This window comes from Pan troglodytes, chromosome 11 (assembly GCF_028858775.2).
Source record: "Pan troglodytes isolate AG18354 chromosome 11, NHGRI_mPanTro3-v2.0_pri, whole genome shotgun sequence".
NCBI classification, from domain to species: domain Eukaryota; kingdom Metazoa; phylum Chordata; class Mammalia; order Primates; family Hominidae; genus Pan; species Pan troglodytes.
In genome coordinates, this window is record NC_072409.2 from 15808593 (window position 1) to 15824829 (window position 16237).

The 16237-nt window shown below is 40.0% G+C and overlaps 2 protein-coding genes across 3 annotated transcripts in view; both read left to right on the forward strand.

Annotated features, from left to right (window-relative positions):
- OR1L8 (olfactory receptor family 1 subfamily L member 8) overlaps positions 1-16237 on the forward strand; it is a 265279-nt gene that overhangs the window by 173678 nt on the left and 75364 nt on the right. For both annotated transcript variants that reach the window (XM_063787254.1, XM_054659055.2), the window contains one exon: positions 7060-7112. In XM_063787254.1, the coding sequence (XP_063643324.1) occupies positions 7060-7112 (53 nt within the window). The remainder of the gene's footprint in view (positions 1-7059; positions 7113-16237) is intronic.
- Positions 7494-8534, forward strand: LOC473045 (olfactory receptor 1B1). Its single transcript, XM_528415.7, has one exon. The coding sequence runs from the start codon at positions 7494-7496 to the stop codon at positions 8448-8450; it is 957 nt and encodes a 318-aa protein (XP_528415.3). The 3' UTR covers positions 8451-8534.

Genomic DNA, 16237 nt, shown 5'->3' on the forward strand with positions numbered 1-16237 from the left:
AAATGAGACTTTTCAAAAAGCAGTCGTGTGAAAAAAGTTACTTCCTACTTTACCTCTGCAAAGTTCATTTTCTTCCAAAAATACTCTCTTAATGGAATATGTTTTCCTTCAATCTTCTCTACCTTATGAGAAATTTTGTCACTATTTGACAGCTGAGAAAGCATAACTTGCTTAAGATCACATAGTTAATAAATGGCAGATATGGAGTGAAACTCCAGGTAAGTCTGACTCCGAAACATTTGTATTAACTTCTAGACCACTGCCCTTTAGTAGAAAATCTTTTTTGTTTGGTTAATAAATGTTTAACGAGCACCCACTCATTCCCCAGCTCTGTGTTAGGTATTAGGAAGTCAGTGATGAATGTACATGTGTGTGTTTGTTTGTTTATTTATTTATTTATTTATTTATTTTTGAGACAGAGTTTCATTCTTGTTGCCCAGGCTGGAGTGCAATGGCATGATCTCGGATCACTGCAACCTCTGCCTTCTGGGTTCAAGCATTTCTCCTGCCTCAGCCTCCCAAGTAGCTGGGATTACAGGCACCTGCCACCAGGCTCGGCTAATTTTTTGTATTTTTGGTAGAGACTGGGTTTCACCATGTTGCCCAGGTGGGTCTTGAACTCCTGACCTCAGGTGATCCACCCGCCTTGGCCTCCCAAATTGTTGGGATTGCAGGCGTGAGCCACTGCTCCTGGCCAGTATATATGTGTACGTATGCGTGCATGCGTGTGTGTATCTACATAGGTTCATATGTGTATATGTGTGTGTATACACACATATTAACAGTGTACATTGGGAGATAGGCAAGTCAATATTTACGAAGTTACTTGAAAAGCAAAAAATGCTCTACTAAAATGACTGTGCAGGGACTTGGTGAAGTCTCCAAGTAGAAATGAAACCTGACTGAGACCTTCAACATGAGTAGCTCTTCACTTGTTAGCATGTGGCCCTAAGTTTGGGCCCTAACAGGATGGGAGGACATTCCATGAAAGAGAAAATAGTATCCATAAAAATGTTTTTTTATTTTTTCAATAGTTTAAAGGGATATAGAATTTGAGTTTGGTCATTATTTTCTCTCAGCACTTTGGAAATATTATTTCCTGATTTTCTAGAATCTCTTGTTGCTGATAAATCTTTTGTCAGTCTATTTGTCTGTCTTTCTTGTTGCTTTTAATATAACCTCTTTGAATTTTCTATTCAGTGGTTTCCCTAACATAGTGTCTATGTATGGAATTTAAAAAATTTATCTTGTTTGGGAGTTACTGTGATTCTTCAATCTGAGGATTCATTTCCTTCATTAAGTCTGGCAAATTCTTAGTTTGTGTCTCTTCAATATTGCCTCTCCTCTATTTTCTCATATACTTAATCTTGGACTTCTTTTTTATTGTGTATATTTAATGTGTACAACATAATGTTTTAATGTACACATACATAGTGAAATGGTTACAACAGTCAAGCAAATTAACATATCCATTATCTCACATAGTTACCTATTTTTTTGTGGTAAGAACACCTTAAATCTACTCTCTTGGCAAATTTCCATGATAGAAGTATACAATGCAATATTATTAATATGTCTTCTTGCTGTACAGTATACCTCTAGACATCCATCCTACAAAACTGTAACTTTATATCTTTTGAGCTCTAACTACTCATTTTTTCCCTTCCCCGACTCCTGCTAATCACCCTTCTAGTCACTGTTTCTATGTATTTAGTTTTTAAAACGTAAGGTTCTACATAAAAGTAAGATTATGCAGTATTTTTTTTCTGTGCCTGGCTTGTCTCACTTAACATAATATCCTCCAGGTTCATTTATGTTATCACAAAAAGAGCAGAACCTCTTCCTTTTTAAAGGCTAAATAATATTCCACAATTTCTTTAGCCATTCATTCATTAAAAGACACTTAGGTTGTTTCCATATTTTAGCTATTGTGAATAATGCTGCAGTGGACATGGGAGTGCAGATATCTCTATGAGGTGCTGATTTATTTTCCTTCGGGTGTATACCCAGGAGAGGGATTGCTGGGTCACCTGGTTGTTCTATTTTTAAGTTTTTAAAGACCCTCTGTACTGTTTTCCATAATGGATGCACCAATTTACATTCCTACCAACAATGTGCAAGTGTTCCCTTTCCTTCACATCCTTGCCAACACTTGTTATTTCTTCTTGTTATTCCGCATAATAACCATCCTAGCAGGTGTGAGGTGCTATCTCATTGTGATTTTGATTTTCATTTCCCTGACGATTAGTGATGTTAAGCACACTTTCATATACCTATGGCCATTTGTATATCTTTGGATGAATATTTATTCAGGTTCTGGTATGGTTTGGCCCTGTGTCCCCACCCAAATCTCATCTCCAATTGTAATCACCACATGTCAAGGGAGGGACCTGGTGGGAGGTGATTGGATCATGGGGGTGGTTTCCCCCATGCTGTTCTCATGATAGTGCATTCTCACGAGATCTTATGGTTTTATAAGGGGCAGTTCCCCCTGCATTTTCTCTCTCCTGTTGCCTTGTGAAGAAGGTACTTGCTTCTCCTTTGCCCTCCACCATGATTGCAAGCTTCCTGAGGGCTCCCCAGCTGTGTGTGGAACTGTGAGTCAATTACACCTCTTTCCTTTATAAATCACCCAGTCTCAGGTATTTCTTTTTTGTTTCTTTTTTCTTCTGTTTTCTTTTTCTCTTTTCTTTTTTTTTTTTTTGAGATGGAGTTCGCTCTTGTTGCCTAGGCTGGAGTGCAATGGCATGATCTCTGCTCACCACAACCTCTACATCCCGGGTTCAAGCGATTCTCCTGCCTCAGCCTCCTGAGTAGCTGGTATTACAGGTATGTGCCACCACGCCTGGCTAATTTTGTACTTTCAGTAAGGACAGGGTTTCTCCATGTTGGTCAGGTTGGTCTCAAACTCCCGACTTCAGGTGATTCACCTGCCTCAGCCTCCCAATGTGCTGGGATTACAGGCATGTGCCACCATGCCTGGCTAATTTTGTATTTTTAGTAGGGACGAGGTTTCTCCATGTTGGTCAGGCTATAGTGTATTTCTTTATAGCAGTGTGAAAATAGACTAATACAGGTTCTTTTTGCACCCCCCCACCCCACCCTTTTTTTGAGGCACAGTCTCACGCTGTCACCCAAGCTGGAGTGCAGTGGTGTGATCTCAGCTCACAGCAACTTCTGCATCTGGGTTCAAGAAATTCTCCTGCTTCAGCCTCCCAAGTAGCTGGGACCACAGGCATGTCCCACCATGCCGGGCTAATTTTTGTATTTTTAGTAGAGACGAGGTTTTTCCATGTTGGCCAGGCTGGTCTCAAACTCCTGACCTCAAGTGATCCGCCTGCCTTGGCTTCCCAAAATTCTGGGATTACAGGCATGAGCCACCATGCCTGGCCTCTTTGCCCATTTTGAAACTTGGTTATTATTATTATTATTATTTTGCTATTGAGTATAAGTTTTTAAGCATATTTTGAATATTAACCCCTTATCAGACATATTGTTTGCAAATATTTTCCCCCAGTCTGTCGGCTGCCTTTTCATTCTGTTGATTATTTCCTTTGCTGTGCAAAAGCTTTTTAGTTTGATGTAGTCTCACTTGTTTATTTTTGCTTTTGTTGCCTGAGCATTTGGTGTAATATCCAGAAAATGATTGCCAAAACTAATGTCAAGGAGTCTCCCCGTTGTATTTTCTTCTTGGAATTTTATGGTTTCAGGTCTTGTGTTTAGGTCTTCAGTCCATTTTGAGTTGATTTAGTGAATGGTGTGAGATAAGGGTCCAATTCCATTCTTTTGTATGTAGTATCCAGTTTTTTTCTTGGACTTACTTGATATATAATGGGTCTTCTTATTTTGTTTCCTGAAATTCTTAACTCTTGATGTGGTTTGGCTGTGTCCCCACCCAAATCTCATCTTGAATTCCTATGTGTTCAGGGAGGGACTTGGTGGGAGGTAATTGAATCATGGGGGCAGGTCTGTCCTGTGCTGTTCTCATGATTGTAAATAAGTCTCATGAGATCTGATGGTTTTATAAAGGGGAGTTTCCCTGCAGAAGCTCTCTTGTCTGCCGCCATGTGAGATGTGCCTTTCAACTTCTGCCATGATTGTGAGGTCTCCCCAGCCACGTGGAACTGTAAGTCCGTTAAACCTCTTTATTTTCTAAATTGCCCAGTCTTGGGTATGCCTTTATCAGCAGGGTGAAAACAAACTAATACAACCCCCCTTCATATTATCTTTATCAGCAGGGTGAAAACAAACTAATACAAACCCCCTTCATATTATCTTGGTCACTTTGTACTGTCTTCTGGGTATTTTTCTTAGAATTAGCTGCTTTCCATTATTCTAGGTGAAGTAACTGAGGAATGGAAAACCAAACATTGAATGTTCTCACTCATAAGTAGGAGCTAAGCTATGAGGATGCAAAGGGAAAAGAATGATACAATGGACTTTGGGGATTTGGGGGAAGGGGTGGAAGGGGGGTGAGGGATAAAAGACTACAAATTGGGTGCTGTGTATACTGCTTGGGTGATGGGTGCACCAAAATCTCAGAAATCACCACTAAAGAACTTACTCTTGTAACCAAATACCACCTGTTCTTCCAAAACCTATGGAAATAGAGAAAAATTTTTTAAAGAACTAACTTCTCTCTTCAGCCACTGTCTAACCCATCCATTGAGTTTTTCGTTTCAATGTGAATGTTTTTGTTTTCTAGTAATTCTTTTTGGGGCTTTAAAAATATGTGTTTTTTTTTTTGATAACTTCTTTCTTATAATCTTTATTTTCTCTCTTAGACGCTAAGTACTTTAAATATAATGTATATTCCTTAATAGATTGGTTAATTTTATGACATTTGGAGGAGGTTAATCACATTATTTGTTGATTGATGAATATCTTCATAATGAATAGACTTTATGTGTGTTTTGTAATTTTGAATTGTGAGCTCATCTTTGGTGGATTTCTGTTTGTGGGATTCCTGTCTAGAGTCTATAAGTCACTGAGAAGTTTTATGTTCACTTCTAAAAGGTACTCCAATGCTTTTACCTGTATGAAGATAATTTTTATGTTGATTTTTTATTTTTAGAGTTCTAGAATTGTATGTATTTTGTAAATTAGCATTATGCACTCCTTATGTGGTACAGATCCGTAACTGCATTCCCATGGAAAGCACTTTTCCTTCCATGTAGTCCAGACTGAGCGATCTGAATTTTCATTTGTTCTCACATACCCTGTGTGGGTGTAGGTGTGTGTGTGTGTTTTCCTGTGCGTGTATACCCTTTTGCTGAAAATTTAGCCTTTTGAATGTCCTCAATTTATGTGGTGGTCTCTACCTCCTGCCTCATACAGGTTTAAGCTCTTATCTCCTGTTCCACATGGATGTTCATAATCAAATCTGTGGACTATGAAGACTGATGTGATGCCCTTGAACCTACCTGCCACCTGTCACCTGCCATCACTACCTCCATAATCACAGATAGTTTTTAGATATTAATTTTTCACATTCCTCTTTGATTACAGACTCTTGTATTTCCCTTACGTTCTTGAAAGCTTAGTTATGATTTTAAAAGTATGTTATTGGCTGGGCGCGGTGGCTCACACCTGTAATCCCAGCACTTTGGGAGGCCGAGGTGGGTGGATCACGAGGTCAGGAGATCGAGACGATCCTGGCTAACACGGTGAAACCTCGTCTCTACTAAAAATACAAAAAAAATTAGCCTGGCATGGTGGTGGGCACCTGTGGTCCCAGCTATTCTGGAGGCTGAGGCAGGAGAATGGCATGAACTTGGAAGGCAGAGCTTGCAGTGAGCCGAGATCGTGCCACTGCACTCCAGCCTGGGCGACAGAACGAGACTCCGTCTCAAAAAAAAAAAAAGTATGATTATTATATTTTCTCTAAATTTCTGTGTTGAGTGGGCATGTGTGGATGATTGTATTACATACCTCATATTTCAGAAAGCCCAAATTCTCAAAATAATGGGAAGATGTGCAGGGGTGTGAGAGCTCACCATGTTTGAGAATTAAGAAAAAATGTCTAGTTTAAAACACTGGGACTGGGCACGGTGGCTCATGCCTGTAATCCCAACACTTTGGGAGGCCAAGATGGTTGGATCACGAGATCAGGAGTTCGAGACTAGCCTGGCCAACATGGTGAAACCCTGTCTCTTCTAAAAATACAAAAATGAACTGGGTGTGGTGATGTGTGCTTGCAGTCCCAGCTACTTGGGAGGCTGAAGCAGGAGAATCACTTGACCCCGGGAGGCAGAGGCTGCAGTGAGCCAAGATCAAGCCACTGCACTTCAGCCTGAGTGATAGAGTGAGATTGTCTTTAAAAAAAAAAAAAAAACCCTGGATAGGTGACTCAGTATAATTCTAAGAGAAGTTAAGTACTAATAATGAAAGTTCCATCCAAGACAGACTAAGCCATTTGGATTTTATTCTGAAGTCCCTGACTATTTAAACAAGGAGTCACATATTGAAAGTTTTATTCCAGTATCAGTATGGAAGACCTATCAGAAGAGTTAAGTAGAGAAACCAGTAATGAGGTTGTAGAAATCAGTATTGGTTAGAGATGCTAAAACTTAAATGGTCATAGTGGACTAACAGCAAAGAATGGATATAAGGGAAAACATAGACGTTAAGGAATGATTGGATGTGGGAGACGATGGAGTAATTCCTTCAGTTTTTTGTTTGTGCATCAGGCTGATGATAATGATAATGCCATTAACTAACACAGGGAATAAAGAGAAAGAACAAGTAATTTCATGACATTCTAAAGCAGTATCTCATCTAAGAGTTTTTTGGTGGGGTCTTTAGGTTTTTCTAAATATAAGATCATGTTATCAGCAAACATGGATAATTTCGCTTCCTCTTTTCCAATTTGGGTGGCTTTTCTTTCATTGGTCTAATTGCTCTGGCTAGAACTTCTATTACTATGTTGAATAGGAGTGGTAAAAGTGGACATCCTTGTCTTGTTCCAGACCTTAGAGGAAATGTAAAAAAGTCAGCTATGTCGAAAGAATTGTTTCTTTGTATGGTATGTGTTTTAATGGTATGTTATTTTCCATACAGGTTCAGAGAGAAGACATCATGAGGATTGCAGTTGGGTGAGGTGTGAATGGAAGGTAAGGAACTGGAGACAGTGAATATAGATAATTCTTTCATGAAGTTGGCCACTGGAAAAAGAGAAGAAATAGTTGGATGAAAAGACAAGAATGAATGAAGAGTTTTTCACTGTGGGAAGGACTTTAGTAGGGCTTGTGAATTAGATGGAACAAGTCACTAGGGTGGGTGAAAAGGAAGACATAAAGGAGAAAATAAATACATATTAAGGAAGCGAAATCCTAGACCTTAGGGAGGGAGCGTAGATGGTCAAGTTTGAATCTAGGTCTTTAACGATCTTCAGTAACGTAATATAATTAATTAGAAATGTTATGATCCCTAATATCAGACCCATGACTTTCTTTTTGACTTAAACTGTCTTTCAGGCAGGCTGACTGTCACTCATGATGAGCTGTGCCCCTAATGCTTCACACTCTCCGGTTTTTTTGCTCCTCGGGTTCTCGAGAGCTAGCATCTCCCACACTCTCCTCTTCTTCCTGTTCCTGGCTATTTACCTGACCACCATACTGGGGAATGTGACACTGGTGCTGCTCATCTCCTGGGACTCCAGACTGCACTCACCCATGTATTATCTGCTTCGTGGCCTCTCTGTGATAGACATGGGGCTATCCACAGTTACACTGCCCCAGTTGCTGGCCCATTTGGTCTCTAATTACCCAACCATTCCTGCTGCCCGCTGCTTGGCTCAGTTCTTTTTCTTCTATGCATTTGGGGTTACAGATACACTTGTCATTGCTGTCATGGCTCTGGATCGCTATGTGGCCATCTGTGACCCCCTGCACTATGCTTTGGTAATGAATCACCAACGGTGTGCCTGCTTACTAGCCTTGAGCTGGGTGGTGTCCATACTGCACACCATGTTGCATGTGGGACTCGTCCTGCCTCTTTGCTGGACTGGGGATGCTGGGGGCAACGTTAACCTTCCTCACTTCTTTTGTGACCACCGGCCACTTCTGCGAGCCTCTTGTTCTGACATACATTCTAATGAGCTGGCCATATTCTTTGAGGGTGGCTTCCTTATGCTGGGCCCCTGTGCCCTCATTGTACTCTCTTATGTCCGAATTGGGGCCACTATTCTACGTTTTCCTTCAGCTGCTGGTCGCCGCCGAGCAGTCTCCACCTGTGGATCCCACCTCACCATGGTTGGTTTCCTCTACGGCACCATCATTTGGGTCTACTTCCAGCCTCCCTCCCAGAACTCTCAGTATCAGGACATGGTGGCTTCAGTAATGTACACTGCCATTACACCTTTGGCCAACCCATTTGTGTATAGCCTCCGCAATAAGGATGTCAAGGGTGCACTCTGCAGGCTTCTTGAATGGGGGAAGGTAGACCCCTGATTAGCCTGCTGTGGGCCATATTGAATAGGTGAGAACAGTCATGGGCATATTCTGAGCAGAGTTGGTTTTGGGGAGATCAGAGGGGTGGAGGGCCTAGATAACTTAAGGAACTCCAGATTTGGCTCTTGTCAACATTGTGCTTTGATGGAGCCATGAACATTCCACATTATAGACACATAAGATCAGGGCTCCCTTATCAGAATACCTCTGGGCACCCTCCATCAGGCCTTTTATTTTATCAAAGTGGATGAAAAAGAATTACCAAGTCTGGGTAGTTTTAATTTTAGAGTTCTGAGGGAATATGAGGATAGGATTGTGAAACTATGAACTACACGAAGAGCAGTAGAGTTAATCATCATCATCACATTTAGGTTGGTGTGTGTTCTTGTGGGAGTGTGTTTGTGTATATCAGAAAGTAAGGGAAGATGACAGTTTAGACAAATAGGGCTGTCAAGTTCGCTACCTATTCCATTCAATGAGCAAAAATATGTCCCAGAGTGAGTATGAAATGATAATCACGATTCTACTATTCCATAAGTTAGGATTAATTTCCATGGGTTTCTTATAGTGTGAGCATCTAACTCTGATGCATTTGAATTCTATTTTATATATTTTAAATTATTTTTTTCTTTTAATTATTATTATACTTTAAGTTTTAGGGTACATGTGCACAATGTGCAGGTTAGTTACATATGTATACATGTGCCATGCTGGTATGCTGCACCCATTAACTCGTCATTTAGCATTAGGTATATCTCCTAATGCTATCCCTCCCACCTCCCCCCACCCCACAACAGTCCCCAGAGTCTGATGTTCCCCTACATGTGTCCATGTGTTCTCATTGTTCAATTCCCACCTATGAGTGAGAACATGCGGTGTTTGGTTTTTTGTTCTTGCGATAGTTTACTGAGAATGATGATTTCCAATTTCATCCATGTCCCTACAAAGGACATGAACTCATCCTTTTTTATGGCTGCATAGTATTCCATGGTGTATATGTACCACATTTTCTTAACCCAGTCTATCAATCATTGTTGGACATTTGGGTTGGTTCCAAGTCTTTGCTATTGTGAATAGTGCCACAATAACCATACGTGTGCATGTGTCTTTATAGCAGCATGATTTATAGTCATTTGGGTATATACCCAGTAATGGGATGGCTGGGTCAAATGGTATTTCTAGTTCTAGATCCCTGAGGAATCACCACACTGACTTCCACAATGGTTGAACTAGTTTACAGTCCCACCAACTGTGTAAAAGTGTTCCTGTTTCTCCACATCCTCTCCAGCACCTGTTGTTTCCTGACTTTTTAATGATTGCCATTCTAACTGGTGTGAGATGGTATCTCATTGTGGTTTTGATTTGCATTTCTCTGATGGCCAGTGATGATGAGCATTTTTTCATGTGTCTTTTGGCTGCATAAATGTCTTCTTTTGAGAAGTGTCTGTTCATATCCTTTGCCCACTTTTTGATGGGGTTGTTTTTTTCTTGTAAATTTGTTTGAGTTCATTGTAGATTCTGGATATTAGCCCTTTGTCAGATGAGTAGGTTGCGAAAATTTTCTCCCATTCTGTAGGTTGCCTGTTCACTCTGATGGTAGTTTCTTTTGCTGTGCAGAAGCTCTTTAGTTTAATTAGATCCCATTTGTCAATTTTGGCTTTTGTTGCCATTGCTTTTAGTGTTTTAGACATGAAGTCCTTGCCCATGCCTATGTCCTGAATGGTAATGCCTAGGTTTTCTTCCAAAATTGACCACATAGTTGGAAGTAAAGCTCTCCTCAGCAAATGTAAAAGAACAGAAATTATAACAAACTGTCTCTCAGTCCACAGTGCAATCAAACTAGAACTCAGGATTAAGAAACTCACTCAAAACCACTCAACTACATGGAAACTGAACAACCTGCTCCTGAATGACTACTGGGTACATAACGAAATGAAGGCAGAAATAAAGATGTTCTTTGAAACCAATGAAAACACACAACATACCAGAATCTCTGGGACTCATTCAAAGCAGTGTGTAGAGGGAAATTTATAGCACTAAATGCCCACAAGAGAAAGCAGGAAAGATCCAAAATTGACACCCTAACATCACAATTAAAAGAACTAGAAAAGGAAGAGCAAACACATTCAAAAGCTAGCAGAAGGCAAGAAATAACTAAAATCAGAGCAGAACTGAAGGAAATAGAGACAAAAAAAACCCTTCAAAAAATTAATGAATCCAGGAGCTGGTTTTTTGAAAGAATCAACAAAATTAAATTAATTTTTAATGTGCATTAAAAATAAAATATAGATAGAAAAATGCAAGCTAACTACTTTGTTGCATAAAAGAAGGAACAATGAACTATCTTAACACTGATTAAAACATTGGTACTTTGCTTAGCTTTTTGGCAGCTGGAAAATTGGTCTCTACTTCGGTGCTTCTTAAAAGATTAAAATGTAATTTTGAGGGTACTCGATTTTCACTTTTATGCATTGACTTTTGCCCTTCACCCCACTTGAGATGCAGCTTCACTCAAATAGATTGTAATGTAATTGTAAGCAGGGTTTCCTGTGCTGAGGATTTCCAGGACATCATCTATGGCTTCTAGAGTTGTAAGAACTCTAGAAGGCACCTTGACAATCACACAACACTCTTCTTGGGACACCTTCAGCATTATTGGTCCAGCCAAAATCTGGTCTTCTCTGCTGCGTCTCCTTACTGAGTTTGCTGACTTCTGTCTTTATTCCTCTATAAGCCCCTCCACCCACATCCCAAGGTACTACTTCAATCCCTGGGATCTCCCCATTTCAGGTATAATTTCTATATTCCCCTGACTACTTCCACACTGTCTTCTCACCAGCATCTTCTGTTCACTCAATACATTCTACCTTTCTCAAACCATTGGCAACATCCAGTGGTCTTATCTCAATGCTTAATGTACATTGTCTGCCTGTGAGTTTTGACATAGTTTTTTGGGAACCATCACCTCACCCATATGCCTGGCTCCCATGACATTGTACCATTGCTGTCCTCTAATGTCTCTCCATCTTTTCTGTACCCTGTGTGACATCTCTTCCTTCTACTTCAAGTCTTCGGCACCTTGCCTATGCTTGTCTCATCCTGTTACAGAACTCATCCACTCTTAATATATCACTTCTCTTTTCAAATTAATATCACCTTACAATGAAAATCTAGGAAATTAAATCCTCACAGTAGATTCATTTCCACAGCTCTTCATTTATTGCCATTATCACCACTGATATCTAAGGTTCCAATAAGTCAAGCCTAATTCTTCCTCTGTCTATATCGGTGCTTTTCAACTTTCACTGTGCGTTAGAATCACCTGGGAGTTTTAAAAAATTCATTTTCCTGGGCCTCCACTCTAGAGATTTGGATCCACTTGCTATGAGGTAAAGCTTAGGTATCAGTATTTTTAAATGTTCCCCAAATGATTCTAATATGTAGCTACAGTCAAGACCATTGGCTTAATGTGATGTGTTTTGAAGCTTATCAATTAATCCTCCTAAAATCTCTTGCATCTGAGTAGTAGTAATAGCTTTTATATAGCATTTACTATGTGTCAGACACTGTTTTAGGATCTCTCCACATATTAACCCACTATGTCTCTCAGCAACCTGATGAAGTAATTGCTGTTATTACCCCCATGAGGCACAGAAAGAATAAGTTACTTGCTTGGAGTCAACCCTTGATCAGATCATCTGTCTCCAACTAACCTGTGGCTTGTATTCCGTATTTCCCCTCTAAATTGAACTATATTCAGTTCTCATAACTTTTACCTCATCTAGATCTTTATCACTTCCTATGCAAATTACAAATGGGCCTCCTTGCTGTCAATCTCTTCCATTGTTCATGGTGTTAATCTTACAGAGTATACCACATAAATCAGCACATATGCAGCCCATGTGCATTGGATTTGAAGTCATCAAGCTTCATCCACTTTTGTTCAACTCAATCCCATCACTTCCTCATTGTGTCATTTTGATTGAGGTCTTGCATCTGTGAGCCTGGGTTTTCCCAGAGATGATAATACCTGCATTACTTTCTTCACAAGTTAATTATGCTTCTAACATTGTGCGTGCAATTTTGCTTTGTAAACTGTTAAGTAACAGAGAAAAGTTGTTATGATTATGGTCCATTTTTCAAGTCCATCAGCAGCATTTTTGAAACTGGATTATACTGTTGAAGAGAGAAAAGGCTATGTTATATATTTATTAATTATTTCCCAAAGCAGCTGGTCACAAAACATGTGCAAATATTCATAAGCACCCATTGACAACTATGTTCTTTTTTTGCTGGAAAAGCTCACAGTTTGTACAGCACTGGTGAAAAAGATACCTTTTTAATTTCTCATCAAATTATGCATTTTCCTGGAATCCTGCCCCTGCCCCCTCTATTCTCTTCTCTTCTCTGTCTTTCCTTTTCTTCCTCTCCCTCTTCTGTTTCTTCTGCTTCTGCTGCTTTTGACAATTTCCTAGCACAGTGCTTTTCAAACTTTACATGGAACTTTTATTTCTATAATAATTTTTCATGTAATTCCAATGTTGCTGCTCAGTGGACCACACATTGAGTAAGTAGCAGGGTCTTAGTGTGCTTTATTTGATTAAAAAGTTATCCTACCACTAGAATATAAAAATTTTATTCATATGCATATTTTCATAATAATAACAATTTACATACAGTTTTGCAAAAATGTTTAAAATAATGTCAAAATAATTTTCCATGGTGTTACAATTCACTGTTATACCTGGTGGTAGGAACCATATAATTCTTCACCCTCAAGTGTCCATAAAGAGAACCAATCTTACCTCACAGTGCAGAAGTAAACAAACTGGCAGGAAAATTTCTAGTCTAACGCTCACCTACCACTTATACACAGGAAGAGGAGGAATTTTTCTAATTAGTAATCTTTACATTTATTCTGGCTAGCCCTGAGCTTCAATCTTCTGTGTGAGTGGCACAGAACAATCCCACAGCATATCAGAAACATGTGATAGCTCTAAAAGTATACTGATGCCCAGGTCATACTACAGACCAATTAATACAGAATCAGTAGAGGTGGGCCCAGACAGGGATATTTTTGATTCTCTCCAGGTGCAAAGCCAGGATTGTGAACCATGGCTGTATGAACTAATGTGACTGTAAGTAGTCATGCTTCTGCTCTCTCTGTCCAGGTACAGGAAAGGTTAAGAGGAAATTATCCTCAATTGGGAGGAGGAAGAGAAGAGTCACTCTGTTATGAACTGAATGTTTGGGTCCCCCAAAGATCCATATGTTGAAACTTTAACCTCCTAGGTGATAGTGTTAGGAGGTGGGAGCCTTGGGAGATAATCAGGTTGTGAGGGTGGAGGCTTCATGAATGGAATTAGTGCCCTTACAAGAAGAGGTCAGAGAGGGCTTCTTTATCCTGTCTCTCTGGCTCTCCACCGTGTGAGGATACAATGAGAAGATGGCCATCTGAAAACAAGGAAGCCTGCCCTCACCAGACACTAGATCTGCCCGCACCTTGATCTTGGACCTTCCAGCTTCCAGACCTGCAAGGAATAAATATTGTTTAAGCCACCCAGTCTATGTTAATTTGTTATAGCAGCCCTAACTGACAGATTTACTGTTATAATAAAGCTTTGATCCTGATGTGACCCTTTTTGTCTGCTCCGTTGATTAGAAGCTGAGTGGAACAGGGATATGATCTCTTAACTTCCTACAATAAACACTGAGTGGGTACACCACTATTTGTTTTCTTCTGTAAATTAATGTTGTCTCCTTTGTGTTGCAATTAATATATACACTTCCTCCGTAGTTTGGATTACTTCCAGATGTGGGGTTACTCAGACAGTATATGATCTTATTTTAGCTCATTTTTTCTCATAATTTGTATTGCATTTCACATTTTTTGTTATCTTTTCCCCCACTAGATATCTAGAAGCTTATACATCTTACTTTTATTTAACTGCTGGTCATATTTACATTTTTCAAAAACATATCTTTGGATGCCTTCTGATACATACTGTGAGATTTACCATGATTTTTCTGCTATTGCCGCAAATGCATTTGGTTTTTATTTTATTTTTTTAAAAATAAGATTAATATTTTAATGTAGCTTTAGGGCTGGGCATGGTGGTTCATTCCTGTAATTCCAGCACTTTTGGAGCCCAAAACAGGAGAATCACTTGAGGCCAGGAGTTCAAGATCAGCCTGGGCAACATAGTGAGACCTCATCTCTATAATAATAAAAAAAACATTAGCCATGCATGGTGGGCCTCTGTGGGCCCAGCTACTTGGGAAACTGAGGTATGAGGATGGCTTGACCTGGGAGATTGAGGCTGCAGTGAGCTATGATTGTGCCACTGTACTCCAGCCTGGGTGACTGAGTGAGACCCTGTCTCAAAAAATAATAATAAATAAAGTAGCTTTAGGTTCACAGCAAAATTGAGCAAAAAACACAGAGAGCTGCCATATACTTCTTTCTCTCATGTACATAGTCTATTCCACTATCAACATTCCACACCAGAGTAGTGGTATATTTCTTAACATTGATGACCCTACATTGACATACTGTCTCCCTGAATCCATACTTTACATTAGGATTCACTCTTGGTTTAGCACATTCTGTGAGTTTGGACAAATGCATAGTGGCATTAAAGAATCATACAGAATCATACAGAACAGTTTGACTGCCTTAAAGATTCTCTGTGCTCCCCTATTCATCTCTTCCTTCCCCCTAACCTAGAAGCAGATTATGTAGTCGTTCTGTGTATGAGTTTTTGAGGAACCTCCATACTGTTTTCCATAATGGCTGTACCAATTTATATTCCCACCAACAGTGAACAAGGGTTCCCTAGTTTTAGCTCTTGCACTTAGGTCTTTGGTCAATTTTGAGTTAATTTTTTATATGGTATGAGGAAAGAATGAGCCTAACTTCATTCTTTTACATATAAATAACCAGTTATTCCAGCACTATTTGTTGAAGAGAATGTTCTTTCCTCCTTGAATGTTCTTTGACCCTTGTAAAAAAAATTGATTGATTTTAGATAGATGGACTTATTTCTAGACTCTCAATTCTATTTCAGTGACCTATATTTCTATACTTTTGCCAGTACGACATGGCTTTTATTGTTGGGAACAGGCCCCCAAATCTGGCCATAAACTGGCCTCGAAACTGGCCATAAACAAATTCTCTGCAGCACTGTGACATGTTCATGATGGCCATGACGCCCACGCTGGAAGGTTGTGGGTTTACCAGAATGAGGGCAAGGAACACCTGGCCCACCCAGGGCGGAAAACCGCTTAAAGGCATTCTTAAACCACAAAAATAGCATAAGCGATCTGTGCCTTAAGGACATGTTCCTGCTGCAGATAACTAGCCAGACCCATCCTTTTGTTTTGGCCCATCCCTTTGTTTCCAGTTACAAATACTTTTAGTTAATCTATAATCTATAGAAACAATGTTTATCACTGGCTTGCTGTTAATAAATATGTGGGTAAATCTCTGTTCGAGGCTCTCAGCTCTGAAGGCTGTGAGTCCCCTGATTACCCACTCCACACAAGATATTTCTGTGTGTGTGTCTTTAATTCCTCTAGTGCCACTGGGTTAGGGTCTCCACGACCGAGCTGGTCTCGGCAAGCGGTGCCCAACATGGAGGCTCAAACCGAGGTCGAAGGGTCGCTGGAGCGACAGTTGGCGAATGTGGAACTAAGCTGGAGGACACCCGAGTACTCTTAAAGCAATCCCTGTGATGAGTAAGAAGGGGAGCTTGGAAGCATCAGGGTAACAGTGGGACAAGTGTGGG